The 10,215-nt window shown below is 37.5% G+C and overlaps 2 protein-coding genes across 3 annotated transcripts; both read right to left on the bottom strand.

The window, feature by feature from the left end:
- Positions 1-590: 590 nt before the first annotated feature.
- LOC107730580 (transmembrane emp24 domain-containing protein 11-like) lies at positions 591-2,904 on the bottom strand. Its single transcript, XM_016541435.1, has 5 exons — positions 2,757-2,904; positions 1,944-2,035; positions 1,474-1,599; positions 903-1,040; positions 591-740 (listed from the first exon to the last, which is right to left on the bottom strand). Exons 1-5 carry the CDS (start codon positions 2,902-2,904, stop codon positions 591-593), a joined length of 654 nt encoding a protein of 217 aa, XP_016396921.1.
- A 1,088-nt stretch (positions 2,905-3,992) lies between these two features.
- LOC107730576 (spondin-2-like) lies at positions 3,993-10,055 on the bottom strand. Of its 2 annotated transcripts, XM_016541432.1 has the most exons (6): positions 9,725-10,055; positions 8,547-8,779; positions 6,847-7,070; positions 6,045-6,236; positions 5,364-5,547; positions 3,993-4,329 (listed from the first exon to the last, which is right to left on the bottom strand). In XM_016541432.1, exons 2-6 carry the CDS (start codon positions 8,770-8,772, stop codon positions 4,151-4,153), a joined length of 1,005 nt encoding a protein of 334 aa, XP_016396918.1. In that variant the 5' UTR covers positions 8,773-8,779; positions 9,725-10,055; the 3' UTR covers positions 3,993-4,150. The 2 variants fall into 2 exon arrangements, with proteins under 2 accessions (XP_016396918.1, XP_016396919.1); XM_016541433.1 differs by lacking the exons at positions 8,547-8,779; positions 9,725-10,055 and adding an exon at positions 7,500-7,726.
- Positions 10,056-10,215: the final 160 nt, after the last annotated feature.

Genomic DNA, 10,215 nt, shown 5'->3' with positions numbered 1-10,215 from the left:
TTTTATGCCAAAAATCATTAGGATATTAAGTAAAGATCATGTTCCATGAAGATATGTCCTAAATGTCCTACTGTAAATCTATCAAAACTTAATTTTTGATTAGTAACATGCATTGCTAAGAACTTGGACAATTTGGACAACTTTAAAGGCAATTTTCTCAATATTTAGATTTTTTTGCACCTTCAGATTCCAGATTTGCAAATAGTTGTATCTCGGTCAAATATTTTCCTAACAAACCATACATCAATGAAATGCTTATTTATTCAGCTTTCAGATTATGTATAATTTCAAAAAAATTACCCTTATGACTGTTTTTGTGGTCCAGTGTCACAAATATTCGAGGTTAAACACTGTTAGAGTGGAATAAAACAAAGACACACACACACACACACACACACACATAAATAATAATAATAATACAATCTGTTGGTAGGCCTATTTAATAAGGCTATATTATGAATTTATTAAAATCAGTTGAATTTATTAAAATCACATGCTCATTGCAGGGTATTGTGCTCAGATGAGGTAATTTAGACTTACTCATTTATCAAAATGCTTCAAACAATGTTACAGTTAGTCATTTCATAAAGCTAAACCAACTTCTTTTCAATTAGAAAGTTTTTGAGGTTTTTTATTTGCCAGATTCCAACAGAAAGGAGTATTGATGTCTGAATAATGGCCCACCACAAAACGTTTCCATTTGTTTCCTCACTCATTTGGCGAAACCTCTCCTCACGTTCCTGGTTGCAGTAAAATAAACAGATACAAATTGCACATAATCACCAGAGAGTAAGTGCAGCTTGGAAAATGTGGACAGATGACACTTGGTCTGGTTCTTATTCTGGCAAGCAATTAATATGGCAACATTTTGTTGTCAGGCCACCCTGCCTGTGTTTGCTTACCCTTTGGAAATTTTGCTGCCTGCTAATGTAACGCATCTGGTCAATGAGATGTTGCAAGTTGTACTCCATTGCTTTCATGGTGTCTTTTGCCTTTGCAGCATTAGGATCAATGGTATGCTCGCCCAGAGGTAACAGAGACTAGGGACAGTGAGGAGATATGTTTTTTTAAATTAATACCTTTATTTAGCAAGGATGCATTAAATTGATAAAAAGTGGCATTTATAATTTAATTTGTAAAATTATAAATGCTGTTAATTTGAATTTATTTATTTATGTATTGAATTAATTTGTTGAACACAAAAGAAGATATTTTGAAGATTGCTGGTAATCAAACAGTTGGTGGTTGCCATTGACTTCCATAGGAAAAGAAATACAATGGAAGTCAATGGCAACCACCAACTGTTTGATTACCAGCAATCTTCAAAATATCTTCTTTTATGTTCGACATAAGAAAGCAACTCATACAGGTTTGGAACGACATGAGGGTGAGTAAATGATGACAGAATTTTCATTTTTGGGTGAACTAACCCTTTAAATTCAGTATATGAGACCACAGCATTTCACGACTTACCAGACGATCTCCAGCGAACACAGAGAACCTGGTGGAGTTGGACTGCATGCACAAGAAATGTTGACCCGAAGCATGGGATGTAAAGGCGAATTTTCCATATCTCCCAAAGCGTTTTAACAAGACCACCTGAATATGACAGAACGTATCAGAGGAATTGTTGCAGGTGGTAATAGTTAAGGTAACGCATCTGGTCAATGAGATGTTGCAAGTTGTACTCCATTGCTTTCATGGTGTCTTTTGCCTTTGCAGCATTAGGATCAATGGTATGCTCGCCCATCTGGAGTTGGACTGCATGCACAAGAAATGTTGACCCGAAGCATGGGATGTAAAGGCGAATTTTCCATATCTCCCAAAGCGTTTTAACAAGACCACCTGAATATGACAGAACGTATCAGAGGAATTGTTGCAGGTGGTAATAGTTAAGAGTTTATTGTATAATTCTCATGCATGAAGAGCTGAATGCTTCAGACCGCATGGTTAGGGTCTCTCACAGTCACAGTCAAACCAAGGTGTGGGATATTGGCCTTCTTATTTTCATCCCAGTACTCTAGCAGAAAGACGCCTGAAGGGAGAAACATGATACTATAGTCCTTCCTTATTACAACAATTTTACAGTACGCTACGACCAGTGTAGCTGCTTTGTATGTGCAGAGCACTACAGTACCTGAACTGAATACCCTATTGATAGTTGCTGGAATAAAGAATTAAATGGATCATTCACCACATAATGAAATTTCTGTTATCATTTACTCACCCTCATGTTGTGATTTAATCCAAGTTTTGTGAAGGAAATAACTATGGTCTGTGTTTTTACTCCACGATAAGTAGGTTCCACGACCATTATATGTCAGTCCCTTTTTAATTCTAGATGCCATGTTACGACATATTTTATTTACTTATGATAGTACACTTTAATTGAAATTAAATGGAACCATTTTGGTCAGATCTCTGATCAGTTTAGTAGATATAAGCCCCTAAATAGTCTCTGACCTGATGTGTTTAACAAGAATAGGCCAAATGTATCACACATTTTGCCTCTAGAGTTTATCTTGATGTTTGGACCGCATACAAACAAAAGCACATACAAAAAGTAAACAATAAATGTCCTACACATATTAAAAGTATGATTATATTTTCAAATTGAATATTAAATCACCTGTTAGTCTAAGCAGCATATGAGGAAACGTGTTCCGGGACTATTTAGGATCAAATAACTGATTCATGTTGTGTAATAGGGCAAATATGTATAACGTTGTATAACAGCACAATTCATCTTCACTGACCTGACACAAGTGTGTCCTCTGGAATCTCCTCAATGATACACTTTTCCTCCTGTTCCCCTAAATCAAAATACATCGCCGGAGCCAAAATGACACAACTGGCTAGCAGCAGGCCTGTCAGCCTCATGTTCATTGCTGTAAAACAGTTCATTTTTAAGGTAAGAAAGCTACAAATAACAATAACTGGACACTAGTAAAGCTGTATGTGCCCAGCAGGTTTAGTGTGAGAAATCTGCAGCTGCTGTTTGTAGAGACATGTTTAAACAAGGTAAACAGAAAGTCATGATAAGACTAGGGAGAGACCTAAATATGTTGATAGAAATAGTCAATTTATTACATGCCTTGCTTCATTAAGATATATAGTTTAATATATAGTAATTAAATACCTGTATCGGCCTGTATACTTGGGCTCAAAAACTATTTTCAAGTCACACTTGAAAATGTTGTGCATTAGAAAACAAAATATCAAACCAGATGTCATTTAGAAAGACATCACAGTTTTTGATCCAAATATTTCACAAAAACATTTCAAAAGAGGATAAAGACAAAGCGTTTTGTGACACTTTTGTGTCCATAGTTTATGTACATAATCATTGTGATGAGCAACATGGCAAAAGTGGCTTTGAATAGTGAAATAAGAAAATATCTGGCATCATTTGATTTGATCCTTGATATTCAGACATCTTAAGTATGACTTACATGTCCAAATAGATGGACAGATTATATTGCAGTTATTATCTTTTAGGAAAGTATAATCATTTTTCACACAAGCATGACAAATTCAAAGGAATTCAGAAGGATTTATTTATCTGTATGTACAATTTTATATACAGTTTTGCAATTAATGTACAGATATCATCCACTGATGCAACATGTTTTGAGGAGAACAGGGTATTTTTTTACTGAAGATGTTTATCTGAACGATTGAGCTTGATAATGTCAATGGTGTTTTTTTCCACCAGAGAGCACCAGACTCCATGAACAGTGCATGAGGACAGTGTGTGCAACTTACAGCAAACTCAGCCTATAAACTCCTGTTATTAGAGCAAACGTTGCTGTATTGAAAGTATAGAATCGGCAGTTCCTCATATTTCACTCTCAATTGTGATACACTTACTGAGAATTTGCTTTGGGTACTTCAGTCTTCTTTTTAACTTGGGATATGTTGCCTAGCCCATTCATTACCATGTTTAAGCTTGTTAACCCTCCCATGACATCATAATAAAAAAACTATGTTGCCTAGCCCATTCATTACCATGTTTAAGCTTGTTAACCCGCCCATGACATCATAATAAAAAAAAAACAAAGTCATTCCATTTGTAATGTCTCGTTGTAAAGCTGTTAACCAGTAGATTGTTCCCTGTGGATGAGGTATGGATGGTAGGTCCTCTTTATATTCACACACAGTTGTCAGGGATACAGAGCTTCTTTTCCTCTAGGGGTGGGCAGGCAGCCCCATTGTTTGCAGGATGCATGTGAATATAGCGGGTTCTGTGTTTTACCCCTTTCTCACCACACTGACCCTTACAAAGACCCCAAGGTGACCAGACAGAAACCTCACAGTCCAGAGGGGTATCTGTAGAAAAAGAGATGTTGATTAGTACTAATAACTTACCGGGAACAAATAATTTGTTAAAGAAATAGTTTGCACTTTTTTGAAAATTACAGTTCGATAAATTAAAATCATCATAAAATCACCCTTGAAACTTTCATGTTTTGGTGCACTATTCCTTGAATAGGGCTAATAAGGCTAAGCAACTCAATCTCCAGATTAAAAATAACTAGTTTATGTTTTTTGACAAATTGGTTTGAATTTGTACTATTTGAGTCGTGTGAAAATGCAAAGAAAAAAAAAATGCAGAAAAATACAAGCATGAAGCATGATCCAACCAGATTGTATAAAAGCGTATGTATGAATGAGAATAGTAATAATTAATATGAGTTTGCCACCAATTTGCCAAAACGTTAATTACAATTGCCATGAAAATGTTTTCGGCTAACACTATTATAAAACAAAAAAACTCTATGATGTAAAATATAGATTGCATTTATATTTTTTGTGAAGTGTAAATAAATGGACAGTTACCTAAACTGAATCAATTTGTTTTATGTTTTATGCTAAATCAAAGTTTAGAGCTACTGAATTTAAAGTAAACTCAGACAATAAATGTAAATCCTTCAAATTTTGCAAAAATAATAGCTTCTCCTGATTCACTGATGCTTTCCAGAAATCCTGACCTTGTAAAAGGCTGATATGCATCACAGACTTCTGTGCAAGTAGGAAAACAGAAGGATGAAATCAAAGCACACATTTCACTTCAATGACAAACACTTCCTGAGTGCTGAGTGGCAGAAAACTTTTAAACGGGTTGGCCTCCATTATAGTGTTTGCAGTGTGTTGTGTTGGTTACCATGGGAGTTGATAAACCTTTCTACAGCCCGCAATTTAATCACCACAAGTTCTCTCTATGGATTTGTAGTGTTTCCCTCGAAAACAGAATTTAAGATTCAAATGCAAGTATGTCAACTCTGTCTTTTTGCATGATACAGTTCTGTATGAGGACAACATTCACATCACAATTCATTTTACAAACAATTTCTAATGCTTACTTATGAGAGACCTATCAATTTCATTGTCGCTTGGAATCTGATTGGACTGGGTCGGCTGAATGGGTAAGCTGAAGATCTGTTTATTCTTGATCTTTGTTAGGGAGACTTTGGCTATTGGGGGGAGATGCTTCAGTCGGGGATAGTAGAAGGAGTTTGCAGGGTGTCTTGGGAATGATGCGGTTATCTGTTGAGAGAAGACACAGTATCTGTAACAAGATTTGTAACGAGACCTCCATCCCTGCTGAAAAAAGGTGGTCAGGTGGTCTACCAAGTGGTCCGGTTTGTTGGTTTTAGAAGGGGTTTTGACCACTGACAAACTGAACCAGCATAAACCAGCAAACCACCTTGAACTGTTTTTTGTTTTTTTTTCCAGCAGGGGCTGGTTCCCAAAGTGGTCTAACTGTGCTGAAAAAATACATCTTAAACTTGCATAAGATTGTTTCCAGGTCTCCTCTGGCCTCCAAGTCTGGTCAGGTTGGTCTTAGAACGATTTTGAAAACTTTTCGGTTTGTGAGGCTGGGAAATAACCAGCTAAACACCAGCTTGGCCAGGCTGGGAAAGCACCTTAAACCAAAAAGGACCAGTAAACCAGCTCATTGTGGTCTAAGAAGCATTGTGTCATGGAAAATATTATAAATATATACTGTATGACTTGTAGGGTTGTCCGCTTTTAGACATTACCTGAGTGATCTTGTCTTGAGGAATGGTCTCAAAGTTTGGTGAGGAGAAGGTGAAACCACTGTCTGTGCCGGCATCATAGGGGTAGAGATCTAGGCTTATGTTTTCTATCCAGTTATCACCCTCGCACAAGTTTAGACTGTCTATTCCAACAAACCAGTCAGGACTTGGCACAATGCGGACAATGAAGGACAGCTGCAAAACAAGAAGACCATTAGTGTTCTGTTCCACTCTGGTTCTAGCTTGCTCATTAGCTAGTATGAGTTGCTGGCTGGTTTTCGTTCGGTTGCGCTGTGGTTTTAGCTTGCTCATTAGCTAGTATAAGCTGCTGGCTCGTTTTCATTTGGAAAGTTTTATTATTTACAATTCTCTCTATAATATTTTATATGGAATGCCTGGGAGGCCAGTGAAGTATGTGCATGTAAAGAGTGAGTTCCAAAAGAATGCTTTGGACACAGTATGCAAGTGTCCACATCTTCTGACTGAAAACATCTGTGGTTTTTATTCAAAAACAACTGAAAAAAAATAAAATAAAAACAGCTTAAACCAGCCTATGGTCTTTGCTGGTCTTACTGTAGATGGTCAACGATAGCCTAGCCTGTATCCCAGCCAAATCATAGTTTAGCTGGTTTATCTGGTCAGCCTGGTGGTGTTTCAGCCCGACCAGGTAACCGAAAACCGTTCTAATTGAATTTGATATTAATTTTAGTGTCATACAGTTGCATACGTAGGGCCATGTTTTGGTGCTGAAGAAACGCTCAGGCTTGTCCTTGCTTTGACCTACTGCAGTGCACAGTGTACTTACTAAAGAGTGTCTTGCATAGACCTCAAATTCTGTGATTGCCTGGCCGGTTCCTCCAACCACAGCTGGTGCTGAGAAGAGGCCATAGACGCTCTGGATCCATTCCCCAGCTGCCTCCACTTCCTTTATCAGTGTCCAAGCCTCTCCTCTCTCAGAAAACTCTCTCACCCCATTACTGGCGTACTCGTTCCTTTGCCAGATGTGATAGTCTGAGCTGTGAGTTACTCCTAAAATGAAAATTATAGTTTTCAATGTGTACTTCTACTTTAGTGCATAACATGCTACTCAAGCACTGCCATCATTGTCTTGCTCAAACCCATAGGTAGAATTATACAGTGGCTTGTGAGGAGCTGAGTTTTTTTTTTTTTTAAAGAAAGGACTTTTTATAGGAAAGTTTTTAGGCATTATCTTATGTTGAGCAACCCAGATTTTGGCATCCCCATTACTGTAAAACCCCTTTTTTTGAACCTTTATGTTGAATACTTGTATCACCTAACCTTTGTTTTTACTTCCTTCGGAGGGGTTAATCTGGGTCAAACCCCCTCAACAGGAACAGTGTGAAAGGTTTGGGTGAACAGACCCAAAAAGTGGTGTAGCACATGTTACAAATGTTTAAAAGAATACCCTGTTCTTACTTATAAGATCGGCCCACTCACCAATGATGGGGGACCACTGAGCAGGCGGCCTGTACAGAGGGTAGTGTTTGGGGAAGGCAGTCTGAGTCCACTGGCCGGTAAACGTCAGTCTGTACTTGGCTGCGGACGGCGCCGTGCATACGCGGTCCACGTCGACCGGCATTGCAGGGACTCCACTCAGCAGGGCCAGAGTCACGGTAAGCCACTGCAGCCAGCAGTTCACTTTCAAAGATGTCATCTTTTCCATGCTGGTTCTGTGAGGGAACAATAAACTGTTTTACCAGGCATGTGGATGCATGCCATAACCAGGTTTGAAAGCTTTGAATCACACCTTCCTTACTAAACTGACAATGGTAAAACAGTTGAATTAAAGACTTTACATAAGCTCCTGGGTGAGTGATTTGGTATAACTGTGTCATACACTGACTAAGAAGGAAAGAATGTAGGTCAGGATAACCAAATTCACTCTCTGTGTTTCCAGGCACTCTTACATGCAATATTCAGCAAAAGAGGGATTGACAATGAAATTGCATACTTTGTTGAAATTGGTTAAGCGATACTCAATATAGTATTTTTTATATATATATATATATATATATATATATATTTAAATCACTATATTAGCATAAACTGTTGCATTAATTTATATTATTATTATCCAACTGCATGCACCATGCACGATAATTAATTTAGTCATTATATTCAAAATATTCAAAATTAATTTAGAGTTTAGCTCCAACCCTAATTAAACACACCTGAACCAGCTAATCAAGCTCTTACTAGGCATAGAAACTTCCAGTCAGGTGTGTTGAGGCAAGTTGGAGCTAAACTCTGCAGGACACCGGCCCTCCAGGACCGAGTTTGGACAGCCCTGGTATATCACCTAACCTTTGTTTTGACTTCCTTTGGAGGGGTTAATCATAGTTACTGGGTCAAACCCCCTCAATAGGAACAATGTGAAAGGATTGGGTGAACAGACCCAAAAAGGGGTGCAGCAAATGTTAAACATTTTTACAAGAATAATGGTTACTACTACCCTGTTCTTACTCATAAGATCAGCCCACTCACCAATGATGGGGGACCACTGAGCAGGCGGCCTGTACAGAGGGTAGTGTTTGGGGAAGGCAGTCTGAGTCCACTGGCCGGTAAACGTCAGTCTGTACTTGGCTGCGGACGGCGCCGTGCACACGCGGTCCACGTCGACCGGCATTGCAGGGACTCCACTCAGCAGGGCCAGAGTCACGGTAAGCCACTGCAGCCAGCAGTTCACTTTCAAAGATGTCATCTTTTCCATGCTGGTTCTGTGTGGGAACAATAAACTGTTTTACCAGGCATGTGGATGCATGCCATAACCAGGTTTGAAAGCTTTGAATCACACCTTCCTTACTAAACTGACAATGGTAAAACAGTTGAATTAAAGACTTTACATAAGCTCCTGGGTGAGTGATTTGGTATAACTGTGTCATACACTGACTAAGAAGGAAAGAATGTAGGTCAGGATAACCAAATTCACTCTCTGTGTTTCCAGGCACTCATATATAAAACACTATAATAAAATAATTTAATAAAATAAGTGTTAATTTATTTTTAATAGTTAGTAGTACCTTCAATTATGCTGATTAAAATTAAATTAATTTATGATTATTTGAAGGAAAATAATTTTATTATAGTATTTGATATAAAACTGCATTTTTACTGTATATTTTTATTTATTGTAAAAATAAAGTACTTGTATTTTTGACAATGTAAGCTTATTTAAAATAATAAAAATAGCATTATAGTATTTTATATATAAACATTGTATTTTTACTGTATATCTTTTTTTCTTGTTAAAAATTACACGGTAAAGTACTTTTGCATCCTAATATTTTTTTTAACTGCTTTCAATTATGCTGATTTAAATGTTAATTTATGCTTATTTGAATTAAAATAATTTTATAATAGTATTTTTTATATATATATATATATATATATATATATATTTAAATCACTATATTAGCATAAACTGTTGCATTAATTTATATTATTATTATCCAACTGCATGCACCATGCACGATAATTAATTTAGTCATTATATTCAAAATATTCAAAATTAATTTAGTATGCATTCACAGTAGTAGTGTGTTTAAATATTACCTTTAAATGCATATGCCCTAAAAAAAAGGATTCGAATTGATCAAAATTAAGCAGAAGCCATTCAACATTGTGCAGCATGAATAAAACATATAGTTAAAGAAAGCACTTACAGGGTTTGCAGAGACAGATGAGGTTTTCTGCAGAAAAGTTGAGTGGAGGTCACCTGTGCCCAGGCATTCAGAGGAAGACTGCAAGATCACTGTGTGTCTTCCAGCTATTTATGCGTTTCCAGCGGTCCCCAAAGTCTAACAATATCAATAACCTCCTGACCCCTCCCAGATGTAGTATCGAGCTCTCCACGCTCTACAATTCCATATGGGATTTCCCCTTTTGGTCTCAGCAAACGAGTCACAGCCTGAATCAAGATTCACACTTTTTTTCCTCTCCCTACCAGAGATGCATAGAGAAAGCAGCATTATATGACGCTCCTGAGGGTTTTGTAGTCAGTTGAGGAGGTAGTATTATGGGGTTGGTTGATTGTGGAAACAGGCTTGGCTGGTGGATCAGCAGTGTGGAGGCACCCAGTAAGCCGAAAGCTAACAGATCCCGCCTGCAGCCCGTAATTGCTTCCACATGCTCACGTTTTGCCCCTCACCCTTCT

Source organism: Sinocyclocheilus rhinocerous, unplaced genomic scaffold (genome assembly GCF_001515625.1).
Source record: "Sinocyclocheilus rhinocerous isolate Xijiao unplaced genomic scaffold, SAMN03320098_v1.1 scaffold818, whole genome shotgun sequence".
Classification (NCBI taxonomy): Eukaryota; Metazoa; Chordata; class Actinopteri; order Cypriniformes; family Cyprinidae; genus Sinocyclocheilus; species Sinocyclocheilus rhinocerous.
Note: the sequence above shows the minus strand (reverse complement) of the source record. Positions and strands in the feature narration are given on the sequence as shown.